The 19,821-nt window shown below is 33.8% G+C and overlaps 1 protein-coding gene across 1 annotated transcript in view; it reads left to right on the forward strand.

The window, feature by feature from the left end:
* The first annotated feature begins 5,682 nt into the window (after positions 1 to 5,682).
* Positions 5,683 to 19,821, forward strand: part of LOC145682241 (uncharacterized) — a 74,751-nt gene continuing 60,612 nt past the window's right edge. Inside the window, exons 1-3 of the mRNA XM_081753824.1 lie at positions 5,683 to 9,705; positions 9,775 to 15,443; positions 19,154 to 19,229. Of these exons, the coding sequence (XP_081609950.1) occupies positions 5,683 to 9,705; positions 9,775 to 15,443; positions 19,154 to 19,229 (9,768 nt within the window). The remainder of the gene's footprint in view (positions 9,706 to 9,774; positions 15,444 to 19,153; positions 19,230 to 19,821) is intronic.

Below are 19,821 nucleotides of genomic sequence, written 5' to 3' on the forward strand. Positions count from 1 at the left end.
AATAACTTCCAAACATGTTGGTCGGTGTCCATGGGGTTCATATTTAGTGCTGTTTCACCGGAACGAAATGTGAAAAGCACATGTGAAAATGTTGAATAGTGCGTTCATTCACAATTCTTGTCCCAAATGCACTGTTAATATTTTTGAGGCTTGCTATGCAGAATGTTCCAATTTTAATTCATAAAGAGAAATTAAAATTACTCACAATTGTGTGTTTACCATGGTGTACTTTAATATTACTCTGTTCAGCAACTTATTGCTTCCTGAGTTTCTGGGTATCTCAGCCTATTTGTTGCACTTGTACGGAATTTATGTCGTTACAGGTACAACCTTGGTCCCTCTCTGTGTTGTGTTGGTGAGTTGAGACGAAACAGACATTTTATTCGCACCAATTGAATATTACATGTTTACTATCAACTAGAACTTCTAGTATTGATTGCCATAAATCAGAACGCCTACCACAGCTTCTAGAACTCGATCCACATGGAAAATCAGGGTCTCCAGGTGACTGACTTTCTTGAGAAGAGTGGAATGGTGATTGTGAACGATAGCAATCTTACTTCTCTACTGGTCCTGGATGATACTCGTTTATTGATCTTACTCTGTGTAGTCTATCCTTTACTGGTTCATTAATCTCGACTATATATATATCTAGATATCTGTAGCAATGAACATTTTCCGATATTTACAGCAGATTTCCTTGTTGTCAATCTGAATCATAAAATTATTACACGCTTCAACTTAAAGTGTGCTAATTGACAACATTTTGGCATTTAAGTGAGTTTCGCTCTTAGGTGATCTCTCTCTAGCTGATCTTATAGATATACTTAAGGAGACTATTATAGATGCTGACCATGATTCCATACCAGAATACAGGAGCGAAGGTCCACGAATGCAAGTTTCATGAAAGTCCAAGGACATTCGTAAGGTTACTCTAACATGTTGGCACACTTTTGCCATCTTTAGTCTGTAGCCATCTGCCAAGAATCTCCAACAGTTTCGTGCTCTTGTCAGATTTCTTATTAAATCATCGAAGCACCAAAATCCTAAATAATATGTCTATCCTCTCTGTAGTCGGAAAGACGTATGACTACTGCGTAGCCTCAGGTCCGCTCAATCAATAGCCACAGTACTACTCCTACTGTGCCTGCTTTACAAGTAGGCGCAGATCTGGAGATTAACCCCACAGATAGCCAATATTTCGGGTCGATACTTTTCTTCTTCCTCTGAATATGTACACTACTCTGTTGAGTTTAATCGTTTTCTTACTTCCCTTTTGTGAAACACTCTAGAATTCCGTAGCGCTAATACTGAGAACTATAGCATTCTCTTCACTACTCTCGAATTGAACTTTGTTTTATGTGGGTCATTTAACACTGCTCCAGGTATTAATCGTGTATCTTACGATATGTTGCACAATGTCTGAAACGATTCAAAGCTTGTATTATTGCAGATGTTCGGGCGTATCTGGGAAAACTTTAACTTCTCAATGGCATGAGGCTCTAGTCCTTTCGATTTTAAAACCAGATAAAGCTGCAACGAATGTCACCAGCTACTGACCTGTTGCTCTCAGAAGTGTCTGTAAGCTATTTGAGAGCATGACGAACAAGTGACTGGAGTGCTATTTGGATTCAAAGTCACTTTTGAGTAAATTTCAGTGTGGTCTTCGATCTTTCCAATCTTGCTAATCTCGAAAGCCGTAACCAAGAAGTCTTATTTTCGAAAAATGTTATGACACAACTTGCCGTTACGGAATTTTAAAACTGCTTCATAACTGGGATAGTCGTGGTCACATGACGAAACTCATAAAAACAATATCATGGATGAACGTAATTTTAAGGTACATGTAAATTCAAGTCTCTCAAGGTTCAATTTACAGGAAAACGGTGTCAAAAAAGGCAGTGTTCTCAGTGCCGTATTATTTAATGTCACTGTCAACAGTGGTTTGTTGCAAATTCGAGTTCTTGTTTCTGGTCTGCTCTACGTTAATGATTTACTATTTATTGCTGCTAGCTATCTTCGAGGTGTCATTCGACAGCTTCAACTTACATTAAATCATCTTGTTCGCTGGTCGAATTAGGCAAGCTTTCGTTATTTTCTGCTGAGAAAATTTAAGGTGTATATTTGATGTCAAAGAACTTTTCTTGGTGATCCGGACTTGTATCTTAGTGACAATCGCCTTTCTTTTGTTAATACGGTCCGATTCCTTGGTTTGCTCTTTCTTCGTCATTTGACGTGGCACCTCACGTTCGAAATCTTAGGTACTCTTACCTTCGAGCTATGAATTTGCGTTGTATACTATCCCAGCTCACTCGAGCTGCTGGTCGTATTGTTCTATTGCTAATATACTGTAATCTAAATATACTGTAATCTAATCCGGTCCAAGTTAGATTATGGTTGTATTGCTTACTGATTCGGTCGTTCCCCTCTTCTGAAACAACTTGACGCAGTTCTTCAACTGGGAGTTTGACTACCTATTGGTGGTTTCCACACTATCTCTGATATTATACAGAGGCAAAGAAACCACCATTAGCCTATCGTCGTAAGAGATTTCTCAGAAATTATATAGCTCATGTGCTTTGTACATTTTAACCATCCCTGCAGCTTCACTTTTCGCGATAGCCAGATATACGATCAGTGTGGATTACGTCCTCATCCTACAAGCCCATCGTACGTTCTGGTTACGATTGTCTTATCGCGGATGAATTTGTGTGATCATCCTTTTGTTTGCTACAATTTTGTGCTCCCGAATCATGGTTTTTGTGTCCACCGAGATTCGACCAACGATTATCATTACACACCAGACAGCACACAAATTTCTAGGAGCACCAGCCAGAGTTTGGAGCGTTGCTACAACAGTACATGGGTTATTATACGGACGGTTTCAAAGATGATAATTCTATTATCTATTCCTTCATCATGGGCATTGCAGTGTCGTTGTGTGCTGGGTACCGCAATGCTGCATTGCTAGATGTTGCACTGAAGAACTCCCTCCTGTACTTCGATCCTTGAAACTATTTTGTCCAGTGAACTCACTGTCACTGTTAAGTGTATTGAAACCAAGCCAACAGAAATAAACTCTAGTCTGTAAAACCTATTTTGGGCAACTGACAGACCTCTTCGCGTAATAGTTGCAGAGATTAAGTTATCGAGGTTCGATTGCGCATTGGACACACACATTTCACACATCCTTATTTAGTGTATCAGATCAACCGCTTTGTGAATACTATTGTCCTGCTCAATATTCAGTACACTATTGTAGAATAACTGGGATGTGCAGATATCACAGAAAGTTTAGGACTAATTAATAATATTAGTCAGGTCTTGAGGGATTACTCTATTTTTAGTGACCGTAATTTTGCATTTGCTTTGATAATGACGCCCGCGTTCGTGAAAATGATTAGAAGAAACATCTACTTCATTCATTCAACAGAACAAAAAGTATCAAATCGTATCTTATCTTAGATATCTCTTCCGTTCACATGTTTCCATACACAGAGTGGATCATTTATTCTGAAATAGATATCACTTTCGTTCGCATGTTTCCACATATAGAGTGGATCATTTATTCTAAAATAGATATCTCTTCCGTTCGCATGTTTCCATATACAGAGTAATCATTCATTCTGAAACATCCTTAACAGATAACAGATAAAAAGTGCTGAAATTTGGTATGATACAAATATTGATAAAGGGACATTTCTGTGTACTCTGCAATGATACCAGATTAACATTGTTACCAATCCAATAAATGGTTGCAATTTTCAAAATGCACCACCTTATTATGTATTTCAAATCCATTTGTTAAACGAAAACTTACAATTCCACGTTTACAAATATTATTCATTGTTATAAACTACGAATGCTGTAATATCGCAAACATCAAAATTTTTAAGAACTCTGGAATAGTTATAAGGAAATTGAGATGGATAGTGCAAAACGCTTCAAGATCAGGTGTATTTCGAATCAAAACGAACATAGTTGCAAGGAATTGGAAATTTAATTTTGTTTCGAAAGGCTTTATTTCAAAAACATGCTTAGATAAGTATCATATCTAATCTCGTAGACTATTTTTAAAAGATCTAAAGAATATAATTTTATTTAAAGTAATACGACGTCTCAAATCGTTCCAGAACTATGAAAAACATAAGTGCAAATCGCTACACTGCTTAAAATGCCCTGTTTGTGGGAAATTGTCATTACTTTTCATTGTTACAATTCTCCCACTTCTTTATTTCTATAATGTTACAGCAGGTAATATTATAATTAGAACAAACTCTTGTCATTACATTGTTTTAAGTAGTATTGCAAACTTTACAAATGCTTATCATATATCCTGAACGGTTTGAGATGTAAAATTCCCGTATACGGCATTACGACCTTTACGTCTATTATAAACTATTATATGATTAGATGTGATACTTATTTAAACACCTTTTGGAAATAAAACCCTTTGAAAAAACTCAAATTTTCAATCCCTTGTAACTTTCTTCTTATTTGTTCCTAATACATCATATTAAGGTTATAGCATTCGATACTAAGATACTTTGGTCCACATTACTTGAAGTATTACTGTCTACAAGAAAGCCCAATTAATTGTTTCTCTTTTACTCTTCATATTAAAAATATTTTATTATATTCTTAAGAGATACATATTGTATGTTGTATTTCGAACTACCGTGATTCTAAGACAAAATATCACAGATTTATAAACAGCAGTATGAAGAATAATTTACTAGATTTTCTACTTTTTAAAAACTTTATATTTTTTTTAAAAAAAAATCAAAGTTTTGATTTGATTCTTAAATCGAACATATATTAAAATCAAAACTGTATTTTATACTTCTCCTAACTTCTAAGAATTGCTATTTTGAAAGCCCGGACAATAGAGTTATAATAATACATTAAAGATGTCAAGCTTTATTGGATGAGTAGGAAACAATTCTATCCTGTCATATGTAAATTTATGAAAAAGAAAATACAGCTTTAAAGGTAAAGAACTTTAATGTTTTCACAAAATTTTGGAATTTTCATATTTAAGTTAGTATGTACAAAATTCAGAATAAGATGGGTGTTAAAGCAAAGTTATTATTGACTTGTGTAAATGATTTGACGTCACTCTCGTAACTGTTTCTAATAATATATCTTTACCCACAGCTGCACTTGAGGAACAATCAGGAGTGGTACAATTACTTTTATTTAATGGAGCTAATGTCACTCTGGCAAACAACAAAGATATGCAGCAGTTTGTATTGGTCATCTTCACATGCAACATTTTTACTGGACGCATAAATATTGGAGTTACTTTACTTTTAAGAAATGGAAAAGATGCAAATTTGCTAGATAATGAGCTACATCCAAATACTTGTAATTGAAACACAAAAAGAATTTAGATAGCTTTCATAAATGATGTTTGTATTAAATCTCTACAATCTATTGCTAAAAGTGTATAGAGAAGTGAAAGAGTTTAATAATAGAGCGAAATAGAGTTAGTATATTTAACTTAAGAATGACAAAAATGAATGGAAACTATCGTATTCAAAGATTTGTGAAGGTTAAGAAAACTATATCGAAAAGTTCATCATGCTTATAAAATATGTTTTGTAATTAGAAAGAGTTCATATATGCAGAATTTTATGTAAGCATTTAGTTGTTATATGTGACTAGCTGCTAAGTAGTAAAATGGATACGGTTCAGCAACCATCAGAGCGAACTAACAATACAGCTATAAAGAGAGAAGTTGGTCCGGTATTACAACCTGATATTTTAAAACTAGAAAACAATAGTAACAGAAGTGACACTAATTATGTAGAGGAAAGCAGTGACCATATAAGTAACAATGGTACAGTAAAACTTCATCGTAGCAAACGCTTTTTAGGTACACTTGCAGCAGTAATTGGCATAGTATCAGGCGGTATTTCCATTGTAGAGGCAATACAAAAGGTTGTTTCTAAACCTAAGTCCAATGATCTTTCAAAGACACAGACATCTCTAATGAGTCATTTTAATCAGAGAGACATAGCTTTGAGTAAAAGGTTAGAGGAACTAAAAAGAATTAGTCTTGCTTCAATTGATGCTTCGAATAGAAATTTCGAAGAATTGAAAAGAGGAATAATTAGTTTAATTACTGCTTCGGATAGAAATCTTAGAGCTTTGAATAGAAACTTTAATTTTCAATTAGCTAGTGCTATTCAAAACTACTACCTCAACAAGAAACACTTTAGTATCTTAAACTATGGTCTACAAAGGAACTTTGACCTTATAAGCCATAATTTGGCAGTAATAACACAAACTTATTATGCTGTTAGAGAACTTGAAACCAAGATAGATATTATTAGTAGTAAGGTAGATAGAATTGAGAGCAAGGTAGATAGGAATTTTATTGCAATACAATCAGCTTTAACTACAATAGAGGTAAATCTTCATGTAATAAAGGACAAAATGGAAAACGGGTTCGGACAAGTACTCGAATTTATAAAAGAATCAAAAATAGAAACTGCGACTTCACAACTAACAACATTCATAGAATATTTTGAGGCTCAAAGAAATTTAGTGAAGGACTTACCTGAAGAACAGCTTAAAGAAAAACTTGAAGGAGAAAATGGAATTTTGAATTATTTACAAAGAACAAGAACACCAGAATCAGTCAACAGTTTACACACAGTTTTACATAGTATCATCAACCAAAGATTTGCCATTCCAGAAAATTCACGCGACAAAATAGCATTTACTGCGCTTATTTTGTTATGTTACGGAACAGAAAACTACATTTCTCTGACGAATTTTTTACTTGAGGGGTATACTTACCTTGCTGATGCTTACTACGAAGAAAGCAATGTTGAGAAATACAATCAGTACTTTTCTTCATTTTTGATAACTTCTAAAGAGTTTAAAAGTTCACTAACTGGACGTAATGGTTTAATTGACAAAGTAGTTAATGTGCTGCATTCAGTAAAAGAACTAGAATTTATTGAAAATGACAGAAAAGACATAGCAGAGTTTGCTATTCAAAAAATAGGCTTCTTTAATCTTGTTAAATCACAGCTGACAGCGTTAAATGATTTTCCTGAAGACAAGCCACTAGGAAGAATAAGATATAACTTTTCTGGTTCACAAGTGCAGACACCTATTGGAAAGTGGCAAGACGGAAGAAAAGTTAGCTATGCAGTACAGTTTCAAGATAATACGACATATTATCAAGTTGGCAGATGGTCTACACCATTTACAGTACATGGAAAGGCAAATCCAGTGCTTAATATAGGAAGTGATTCACAAGAAAGAACACGAGTTATTTTTAGGAAGTTTGACAACGATAACCCAGAGTTAGTTGGTATTGTTAGGGATGGTAGTCAAAAAACATTTAGGGATATTCATCGAGACCTTTATAATGCTGTACTGGAACCAAATGAGAGTATAGCTATAAGTGAAATTGTGACACTAGTAAGTAAAGGAGCAGATATTAATGTAAAATATGAAAATGGAAGACAAGCAATTCATGCTGTTGTTCAAGGTGGCAACCTTAATGTTCTGTTAGCTTTGATAAGATATGGAGCTGATGTTAATTCAAAGGACAATAGTGGTTATGCTCCACTTCATGTAGCTGCTGAGTTGGGGTATGATGATTTTGTAAGTGTCTTAGTAAAAAATGGCGCAAATGTAAACGTGAAAACTAACCTAGGCTGGACACCTTTACATATTGCTGTTCGGATGGGATATGAAGATACCATTAAAAAGTTAATGGAATTTGAAGAAATAGACATAAATGCAAAATGTCATGGTGGATTCACTCCTCTCCACTTAGCTGCCTCTTCTGGACAAAGTAGTGTTATTAATATACTCTTACAAGATAACAGAACCGATATTAATACTAGATCTGAAGTAGGACTAACCCCTTTGCATTTAGCATCAACAAGTGGATACAGTCATGTCGTTGGCACTCTGTTAAAAAATAAGAAAGTTGATGTAAATATTGTAGCTGCAGGCAATTTGACAGCTTTACATTTTGCTTCCTCAGCTGGTAATTTAGAGGTTACTAGGCATTTGATCGACCAAAGGGACATAAACGTTAATGCCAAGTCCACTGACGGGTGGACTCCATTGCATTTGGCAGTGATTCTAAGGAAAGAAGATATTGCCTTAGAAATACTGGCAGCTGAAAGTGTTGAGGTGAATACTAAGGGACAGAATGGTTTAACTCCATTGCATCTTGCAACAGTGACAGGTCAGAAATATCTCATATCAAGATTAATAAACAAGGGAGCTCTGATTGAAAATACGGACCAGTATGAATATACATCACTTCATTTGGCTGCAGAAAAATGCACTGCAGACATTGTGGAATATTTAACTGCTAAAGGTGCTAATTTGCATGTGATGCAAAGAGATGGCTATACTCCTCTTGGTCTTGCTGCCATCAATGGGAAGTTAGATGTAATAGAATTTCTAGCAAATCATGGTGCTAGCATTAGTGTTAAAAATAAAAATGAAATGGCTCCCATAGACATCGCTGCCTTACATGGATATCTCGATATAGTAAAGTTCTTGTTAAATAAAGGTGCTAGTTTGAATGGAAATGTGTTATATTGGGCTGTCTTTGGTGGAAATTTAGATTTGATCAAGTACCTTATAGATGAAAAGCACGTTGATACGAATGTGAAAGATAAAAATGGCAATGTTCCGCTGCATTCTGTTGCTTTAAACGGCTGGTTAAATGTAGCTAGATATCTTGTAGATGAAAAGCATGCTGATGTCAAAGAAAAGAATAATGATGGCAATAACCCGTTGCATTTAGCTGCATTGAGAGGCCATTTAAGCTTGGTGAAATATTTTATAGAAAGATCTAATTTGGACTCCATGAACAATTTAGGTAATACTGCGTTACATTTAGCTGCTACTAATGGAAAGTTAACTACAGTAGTATACCTTCTTAAAAAAGGAGCTAACTTAGAAGCTAAGAATAATGACAACTGTACTCCTTTACATATTGCTTCGTCTATAGAAGTAGCGAAGTACCTTGTAAGACAAGGAGCTAAGTTGAAAGTGATTAATAAGAGTGGCTACATGCCCATACATGTGGCAGCCGCTAATGGTAATCTAGAGATACTAAAATACCTACTTGAGCAAGGAATCAGCATTCACACAAGAGTCGTAACAAGTAACAAAGAAACAAATAACGGCAAAACTTCCCTTCATTTAGCTGCTCAAAATGGTAGACTAAATGTAGTAGAATACCTCACTAAAGAAGGAGCGGACGTTATTTCTCAAGATGATAGTGGAAAAACACCAATATTTCTAGCTAAACAACATAACCACACCAACGTAGTGAGGCATTTAGAAGAAGTTCAACGCAATCTTAACCTTCTTAATGCTATAAAGCAAACTCATTTTAGTAAAGTGAAAAGATATATTGATGAAGGAGCTAGCTTAAATGTTAAAGATAAGAACGGTGATAACCTGCGAGAAATAGCTACTAAAAATGGCAACATTGAAACAATAGAATTTTTAAAGCAAAAGGAACTGAATTCAAATCTTGTCAATGCTGTGAAACAAAGTAATATCAATATGGTTAAAGAATATGTTACTGAAGGAGCTAATCTTCAAGTTAAAGATAAGGATGGGAATAGTCTTCTACATTTAGCTGCTAAGGACAAAAATATAGTGCTACTTTTGAAGCAAGCACAACTGGATCTAGATCTAATAAATTCTGTGAAGAAAGGTGGCATTGATATGATTAAACATATTAGCAGAGGAGGTGGCCTAGAAACTAAGGACAAGAATGGTAATACCCTTCTACACTTAGCTGCTTCAAGTGGTCATTTAAGTACAACTAGATATCTTGTGGAACAAGGTGTTAATGCCAATTCAATCAACAGAGATAACAGTACTCCCCTCCATGCAGCTGCTTCATCTGGGAAGCTAAACATAGTAAAATACCTAATAGAGGAAAACGGAGTAGATGTCGAGGCTAAAGACAAAGAAGGTAATACTCCTTTATGCTTAGCAGCTCATAATGGTCACATAGATGTAGTCACGTATCTTGTAAAGCAAGGAGCAAATTTTAGTGTTACAAATACAAATGGTAATACTCCTATTCATGAAACTAGTTCTTTAGATATAGTAAAATACCTCATAGAGAAAGGAGCTAGTATTCATGTTGTTAATAGAAAAGACTTAACTCCTCTGCATGTAGCTGCCTCAAATGGGAACTTAGAACTGGTAAAATATTTAGTAGAAAAACAAAACGCAAATCTCGAGAGTAAAGATAACAGTTGCAGGTCTCCCTTAGTTTTAGCAGCAGAAAATGGCTATTTAGATATTGTTAAGTACCTTGTAGAGAAGGGTGCTGATACTTCTACCTTGGGTGGATTTTTGAATGCAGTTAGAACTATAGTGGATGAAAAGCCTATCACAACTGGTATAGAAACTAGAAATAACACGGAATTATTTACAAGATGTGAACCAAAAGACCTGAGTAGAACTCCACGTACAACTTTTAAGTATTCTTTTGAATCTAGTGGGTTACAAATACATGACATTGTCACTGGGAAAAACGTGCTTATCCCAAATGATTTTTTATATCTGAAAGTAGTAGAAGACAATGGCAGGAAATTAACGTTTAGCAATATGTCAGGCGATGAACTTTTTGAGCTTAGAAATAGGAATCCAAAATACGGAAATTTATCTTCTGAGTATAGGTATATTAATACTTACTCCATAGAAACAAAAAGATGTTTTGATTTAACTGATTATCCTCCCAACCAAGAGCCAACTTTTTACCTAACACAAGGTAAGGAAGAGTCTATTGATATACATGACCTTGTAAATCAAAAGATAGGTTCTTTAGCCAATGACTTTAACATGCACAGACATGATTTTCATTGCAATTCTGACATAGAATTAGGCCATGATCTATATTCTAAGAACATAACAAAAGATGTACGATCCACTATTAACGATAATGACAACGCTTCTCTTCATGCAGCTGCTTTAAGTGGTTATTTAGGTATAGTAAAATATTTAATAAGAAATGGAGCCACTTTAGATGTTGCGAATGGAGATGGATGGACTCCTCTTCATATAGCTTCTCAGGAAGGTCACTTGGACATAGTAAAATACTTAGTAGAGAATGGGGCTAATGTAAGTGTCAGAGACAACCAAGATGTTAATCCATTGCATCTGGCAGCTGCTAGTGGTAAATTAGATGTAGTGAAATACTTGATAGATGTTGGAGCTAACATTCACACCAGAATGATTAGAAATAATGATGGTGATAGTATTCTGCACTTAGCTGCTCGAAGTGGTAATTTAGATGTTGTGAAATATTTGATAAAAAATGGGGCATACGCCAGTGATACTGACAAATATGCTTATACACCTCTGCATGTTACTAATTCTTTACGGTTAGCAAGGTTTTTAGTGGAGGAGATGGAAGCTGATATAAGTGCCACTGCGAGTGATGGAATTAGTCCTCTACATCAGGTTCTTTACAATGGTAAGCTGGAAATAGCAAAATACTTTGTACAAAAAGGGGCTAATGTAAATAGTAGGAACAACCACGGCGATACGGCTTTGCACATTGCAGCTAGAAAAAACAAATTGGATGCAGTTCAATATCTTCTAGAAAAAGATGCTAATGTGAAGGCTAGGAACAATGATTGTAACTCAGCACTGCATCTTGCCGCTGAGAAAGGTAATCTTGATATAGTAAAATATTTGGTGGAGAAAGGAGCTGACTTGGAGATTGCTAACAAGTATGGGGATGTTGCTCTAGATTTAGCAACCTCAAAAGATGTAAAAAGCTTTTTGAAACAAACCCAGTGTAATCAACATCTAATAAATGCTATAAAACAAGGCAATCTTGATTTGGTTAAGGAATGGGTGCGTAAGGGAGCAAGTTTGAATGCTAAAGACAAAGAAGGTAAAAATCTTCTAACTTTGGCATCTACGAATAGCAATATTGTATATTATTTACAAGAAGCCCGTAAACTCCAGTCAGATTTAGTAAATGCTGTAGAGAAAGGAAACCTTGATTTGGTGAAAGATTATATAAGTAGAGGAGCTAGCTTAGAAGCTAAAGATGAGAACGGTAATACACCTCTTCACCTTGCCGCAGAAAATGGACACTTAAATGTTGTAGAGTATCTTGTTAATGAAGGAGCTGATGTTGATACTACAAACCGTGATGGCTGGACTGCTGTAGACAAAGCTGCTGCTAGTAATAAATTGAATATAGTTAAATACCTAATAGAAAAAGGGGCTGATATTAATTCTCTAGATGTTAACTGTAGAACATCACAAAATTTGCAAAACGAAAATAACTACAGCGATGCTAAAAAGTTTTTGCAAAAAGCAATATTTGATCTGAATTTGCTTAATGCAGTACAGCAGGATAAGTTAGACATGGTTAGTGAGTGCATTTGTAAAGGAGCAAGTCTTGAAGCTAAAGGAAGAGATAGGTGGACGCCATTGTTCTATGCTGTGTGGGGAGGTCATTTAGAAATTGCTAAGCTTCTAGTTGATAAAGGGGCTGATGTCAATGTTGTAGAAGCTTTCAGTGATGGGAGAAAACCTATTCATATAGCTGCTTCAGAAGGAAATACAAATATAGTAGATTTTTTTCTTAGCCGAGGTGTAAACGTTAATGATGTTACTACTGAAAATCGCTGGACACCATTACATTATGCTGCCTGGAAAAATCATTTAGACGTTGTTACATTGCTCGTTAACAGAGGAGCCAATATCAATGCTGTGGATAAGTCTGATGGCAGACAACCTATCCATACTGCGGCTGAAGGTGGTAGCAAAGATGTTATAGAGTTTTTACTTACAAAGAACGTTAGTGTTAATGCATTTGCAAATAAGAACTGGACACCACTGCATTACACTGCGTTGGGAGATCACCTTAAAACTGCTACGTTTCTAGTTGATAAAGGTGCTAATATTAATATACGAGACCATTCTGGTAAAAAGCCTGTGCATGTTGCTGCTGCGAACAACAGTAAATTTATTTTGGAATTTCTTCTGGGGAAAGGAGTAAGTGTTGATGATGGTGATGCCAATGGTTGGAGTTTGCTACATTGGGCTTCTTGCGTTAGTGATATAGATATAGTAAAACTTCTTGTTAAGAAAGGGGCTAATATCAACGCAAAAGACAAAAATGGAGAAACGCCCTTGTGTGTTGCTGTTCAATGTGACAGACTGAGTGTCATCTATTTTTTGTTAAATAAAAGCAGAACGATTGAAGCAAACTACTTTCATGATAACACAATGTTAAATTTTGCTTATTGCGTAAGGAAATTTACAGAGCTATGCAACAATAGTCAAAGAGGTGAGATCATAAATAAAGAATTGTTCCCAGATGACCTAAATAAAGAAATGGGACCAATATGCAATGTAGAACACAAATCTCATCTTGAAGATATCAGAAATAAATTACCAAAATCATTGAAAAATATAGTGTTTGCATCAAAAGTGTGTATTACAAATACTAACACGAATGAGTTCTTGTATGCATCTAACATTTTGCATGATCCACAGAGAAGAAATGTGTTTACTTGGGTCGAATCAAGCGAAAATAGTCCTCCGGGTTCATGTGGTAATGATGAACTAAGTTCTTGGAAGATTCAACGCTTTGGGGACTACATTTGCATTACAAATGTTAATTTTAAGGAATATTTATATGCTTCTGAATATTTGCAAGATCAAGATAGTAGGCAAGTATTTAGTTGGATTCCTTCGGGAAAGAGCTATCATCCAGGCTTATGCGGTAATGACAAGCAAGGGTTGTGGAGGATTCAACTCTATGGTGATGATATTTGCATAATAAATATTAATTTTAATGAATTCTTGTACGGTTCCAAACATTTGCATGATAAATACAGAAGGAATGTTTTCACCTGGGTTCCATCAAGTGTAATTTCAGGCTCATGTAGTAATGACGTGCAAGGTAGATGGATACTTCAACCTCATGGTAACTATGTTTGCATTACTAATATTTTTTGTAATGAATACTTGTACTCTTCTCATGATTTACATGATAAAGACAGGCGAAATGTTTTTACATGGGTTCCATCGAGCACAAGTAATCCTCCAGGATCATGCAGCAATGATCGACAAGGTTTGTGGAAGATACAAACATATGGTGATTACGCTTGCATTACAAATGCTTATTTTAATGAATATTTATATGCTAGTTATAACTTGTATAATAAAGATAGGAGACAAATATTTACTTATGTACCATCGAACAGAAGCCACCCTGCGGGTATATGTGGTAATGATAAACAAGCCATGTGGAAGATTCAACAACATGATGATTACATTTACATTACAAATAGTAATTTTAATGAGTATTTATACTCTTATCTAGAACATGAAAATGACAGGAGACATGTGTTTACTTGGGTTCCATCAAGTCGCCCTCAAGGGTCATGCGGTGATGACAAAGAAGGGATTTGGAAGGTTAATGAATACAATTCTGTTCGCAACAAACGTTCTACACAACAAGCAGAGCGTAAAGTAATTTTATATTCTAACTCTTCTGCAGTCAAAAGTATGAAAAACAACATAAATAGCACTATAAAGATAGCATCACCAAAAAAGTTAGATAATAATCACTTATTGGGTAGCTCTAACCAAACACAAGTTGTTAATGACAGAGACAAAAGTGTAGCACATGGACACCTTAGTCAATATGAAGATCATAACAAGCATCACTTACCAAATAAACCTCTTACTAATGATGTAAGTGATCAACTAGGAGTAGCAACAAACGATGGTGCGAGATCATTACCATGGTTAACTAATTTTTTTGTGTTGGTGAAAGAGTCTTTGCAGAGAATCTTTGGTTCTAGTATTGCATTACGTGAGAAATCATCAAATACTGGTACCAAGTATTCTATTTCAGAAGTTAACATAGCTACCGATTTATGTGGTACCATAATGTTACTTGATTTATTTATTAGGAAATTTTCAGGACAAAAATATTCTTTTCAAGTAGATCAATCTATATCTATATCAGAAGCAAGAGGGTATGCACTAAATATTATAGCAGCATTTGAGCAAGTATTAAGAGAGACAGCTGACATATGTGACATACCAGTGACCGGATTAGATTTTAATGCTTTTAACACATACCAAGTGGTAGAAGGTAAATTTATAAGTAATGAATTATCTAAGATACCAAGTATCTTGTATTCGGCTGCGAAAGGAGTTTATCCAAGAAACGGAGAGTTTCTGAAAATGTTAAAAAGAAATATTGAAAGCATGTTAGATGAACAACAGATTGTTACGAACAGATATGACAGAAAAGAGAAATTTAGAGTGAGTATGAGTAACAAAACGCCTTTGTATCCACTTCATACTTTTGTTCCAGGAGTTGAAGCCAGTAAGAAAACACTTGTTTTGTCAGAGAAAGCTGATTTATTACATTCACAGAATTGCTGGTAATTTCAAACACATTTGCTGTTTACATGCTTCATAATGTTTACCAGTTTTCAAGTAAAAACATTGCTATTTACTCTAAATTTTCTTTCTAAGGCTTGTGCTGTCCATTCGTCAGTATATCGATGTATTGTAAAGACTACTCATAATCAATATTTTAACAACGTGTCTATGAAGCTTTAAAGTTATCACTAAGAAAATTTACCGTCTTATTGAGTCTCACTGACGCTGAATTGGAGATTCTGATAATCGAACGTACAAAAAGAAGGTATCTAGCATCAAGACCAACTTTTATTCAAGAAAGTGATCTTCTCCAGAGTTTCATGGATCATATATTGGTGAGAGCTTGATAACTTTTAACATTTCCTTAATTATATAATTTGCAAACATTTCTAAACAATATTTGGCAAAAACATAAAATTCGCGTGAAATAGTGAAATACAAGTTATTCACACTTTGAAAAGATACTAAATTTGCTACAGTGGGTAATAATAATTTGCAACGTTGCTCTCAATCAGTAATTGAGTGGATAGTTTCTTTAAAATTCTCTTATTAAAACATTATTAGACCTAACAAGTTTTTGAAATGTATTTATATAATCTTATCAATCAGCGTTAGTGTGTCTTTGGAAGAATATTTAGAATATGGCGACACACTATCTAATTTTATTGTGTTGTGATATTTGAAAAGTACTCAGTAAATGTTGAGATCTTCTAATAATATTTACTTGAGTATGAATAAATTTAGTTTCTCCTGTATTTAGTGACAAAATATGATATTGAAAAAATCACAGCTCTAAAGCCTATCTTAGTTTCTTATATTACAGCCCGCGAAGGCAAAAGTTAGCCTGATAAGATTTAATTGGGTGATGTATGATCAGTGCATCGTCACCCATTACCATTAACTCTAGCTACGTAGACAAGAATTCAGTACCCGTAATAAATAATAGTAGCTCCCAGTAGGCCCATGCTGCTTGATCAACTGAAAATTTTGTGATTCTACTATGAAATGCACGAAGCCTATACTTTATATGTATCATAAAATATTTTCGAGTGCAAACTAATTAAATACCAATGTCGTTGAACCCACTAAGTTAACTAACTAACATATAATTTTAAGGAAACAGTTATTAATCTTGTATTAACTTAGGAGAAATTACCTTAGGACTTAGAAGAACCTTCAAGCAAGCAAATTGAAGGTTTGTTTGTTAAATTGAAAATTCCATGAGTAGTATAATATCAAACCATGAACAATGGTCGCGTTTATATCAAAAGCCAAATCATAGAGTCAAAAATCCTATCATATGGTTTAACAATTCCAAACTATGCAAAAGGTAAAAATCGATCTAGTGAAATTAGGATATTTAGTTAAAATTTTCATCTTTTCACATATATGCTCAACTCTAATAGCAAACTGTGAAATTAAATACATCATTTAATTTAGTACAAAATATGATCTTGTTAGAGTTGTAATACATTTTCATCAAGGCTAAATATCGGTGTTATCAAGAACTGTTAAGAAATATTACCTGACCATATTGCTTCTAAAATGACAAAATGACACACCAAGGGTTTAATTTTAATTCATTATTTAATATTTCTTAATAAGTACAGTTTTGCCCATCTAAATAACAATATTACTTGCTATATATGTTAAATTTCATTATAATTCTTTTGTACTGTAAATAATCTATGCATGTTAATATAATAATATTTCTAATTGTTAATTATTAGATAGTGAATTACGTATTTGTAGATTGAGAAATATGTCTTTAGTTAATAATATGTAAGAAAATAAGAAACAACTTCAAACTGTAGCCGAATATTTAGATTTTGCTTGAAGAAAAAGTACCAGAGTTGGTTGATTCAATACTGACTCCAGTTTTCGTTACTTACTTATGTACTAGTTTAACATATTGGATTATGAAATATTATTAAGAGAAGCACACTATGAATTATTTTCTATAGTGAAGGTATACCCATGTTAAAAGAGTTTCCCACATTTTTGTAACGTGTGTAGGTTATCAAGAAGTTTTTGATAAATTTGTTTATACAATTGATCAAGTATTTTATGTATACTTAATTTATTTTAAGAATTTTACAAGTCCAAAACTTTGGGTAGTTATAATAACAAATTAACCACATTTCTATAATAAATATTGATAGTACATACTAATAATGTATAGGCTATAGCAAATATTGTATGCTAATAAAAATTTAGATTTATGTTCCTACTTTCTTAGTATTGTGTGTATTCTGTAAATTTTAAATTAACATATTATTTTTTGTTTGATAGTGTCGTAGAATATCAGTGTATAGAAAATAAGCATATGACAACATATTCACTCTTGTTATTCCAATATACTTTTCTCTCTTATATACTGTATATACCTAGGTATATTATTAAATTGCAACGAAGTTTAGTAGCAGATAACATTACATTTTCATCATATAATGCAATGATTCTAATTGAATGTTGAAACTCATTCAATTGAATGTAGACAATATTCACTTATATGAAAACGATGAAATTAAAACATAGAATTTGTCTTCACGTAGAGCAGATATCTATGTTACCTCAAATTTATATATATGTGTGTATATAAAACGTGAAAATTTCATATATATGGAACATATACCAATTGCACAGCACAGCATACACAGCAATTGTCAATGCGATATACCTAGGAGGCATTGGTTAAGACAGTGATTTCACCAATCATTACTGAACAGGCAGTGTAGACTATCATTTGACCCACAACCATTGCAGAAGTGTTTATAGCTAATACTAGTGTAAGCATGTGCTACAACAATGAATCTGTTAAGTATTGTTGTGCAAATGGATTATATCTGAGATTTATATTTCTTATCTATCTGATAACCATGCCCATTTATCGTATTTTCAAATGCACTGTGTCTTCAGAGTATTTGCGATGTTTCACAGAACTGTTATGAAGTTGTTATTTCGAGTGTTAAGTAGTGTTATCTTCTTCCTCCACTTCAGAATTTATACCTTTATTTTTACATTTGTCCAATGCTTCCATTATGGAATTCGGTTTACACTTAATCTACAGTATCTGTACTTCGTATGTGAATTTGTGAATCTTATGTATGTGAAGCATTATGATATTGAATATTAAAGAAATATTAAATTAAAATTATATATAAATTTATGGATATTTATTAATACACTTACCAATTAATATAAGTATCAAGACAACGTGTAAGTAAATACACCTCGTAATTTATTTTACCTTCAATTTGCCAAAAATAAGGCAATCGTAACTTTGTTTTAAATTACTGGAGAATAGTTGCACTCCTTGGTTTCGACTCTGTGACATTACACAAATATTATAAAACAAATCAAAATCATAATATGGTAATTTTATTGAAATGTAAGGAGACTATTTATTTATGGATTGTCACCGGAATTCTACCGACTTTTGGTCTAAAATTATCTGTGAATGTATATTTAAAATCTGTGTGCACGTTTTATTTGTTCTTATATTTGTGTGATTACTTATGCATTTGAGGTAATGAATTTTATCATATTATAAATTTATATATTTGATTTACTAGAAAATAACTATAATTTTCCAGATGTCTTGATTTTCGAGGAGCTCTATGTCACTGAAGATATATTTCATAAACATTAACTGTTTTCTGCACTTGCTCAATATAATAGTATCTTAACATTTGTTTGTTGGTTACAGTTACACGTACTGTGCTCAATTCGATAGAAATAGCAATGGAAAGAAATGGGAGAACGCCGAGAAAATCCAAAAACACGTTTCCACCATAAGCTTAAGTGGGTTTGAATCTAATCAAAGGTCCTTAGCATCAGAGATGAGTGTTCAATAACTGGACCCTCAGTATTTATATTTCAAGAATTGGTTGTATAACACTTGACACGTAATTTGTTTCTTGTGTGAGGTTACATTAGGCTCAGGATAAACACAAATTGTAAAACAGAAGCCTCCGGTTTACTGTGTCTTAAATTCGATCCTCTTAGAAGTATGGATGTGGTTATAAATGACGTACCTACGCCAACAAACCTAAGAAACCTTTATATTTGTTTGCTTGTCATGTGTACATCCGAACCAAACAACCACCGTTTATAACAAGGAATTGCATTATTAATAACGCACACACGGAAATGGTGTTATAACATATTGTATGTTATTACTGAAAAAATACCTTATGAACACGCAACAATTGGCCGCTGAAAACTGGCTTTCTCACTGAGAGTTTGGAAACATGCACTCATTGGTTGATCAAACGTCAATTCAGTTTCCACACTGTATAACATCATTGTGTTTGTATATTTTGGAAGAAACAAGTAATGAGCTACTCTCCTAATAAATCATACGTAACATTACAA

This window comes from Thermobia domestica, chromosome 3 (genome assembly GCF_964235325.1).
Source record: "Thermobia domestica chromosome 3, izTheDome1.hap1.1, whole genome shotgun sequence".
Taxonomy (NCBI): domain Eukaryota; kingdom Metazoa; phylum Arthropoda; class Insecta; order Zygentoma; family Lepismatidae; genus Thermobia; species Thermobia domestica.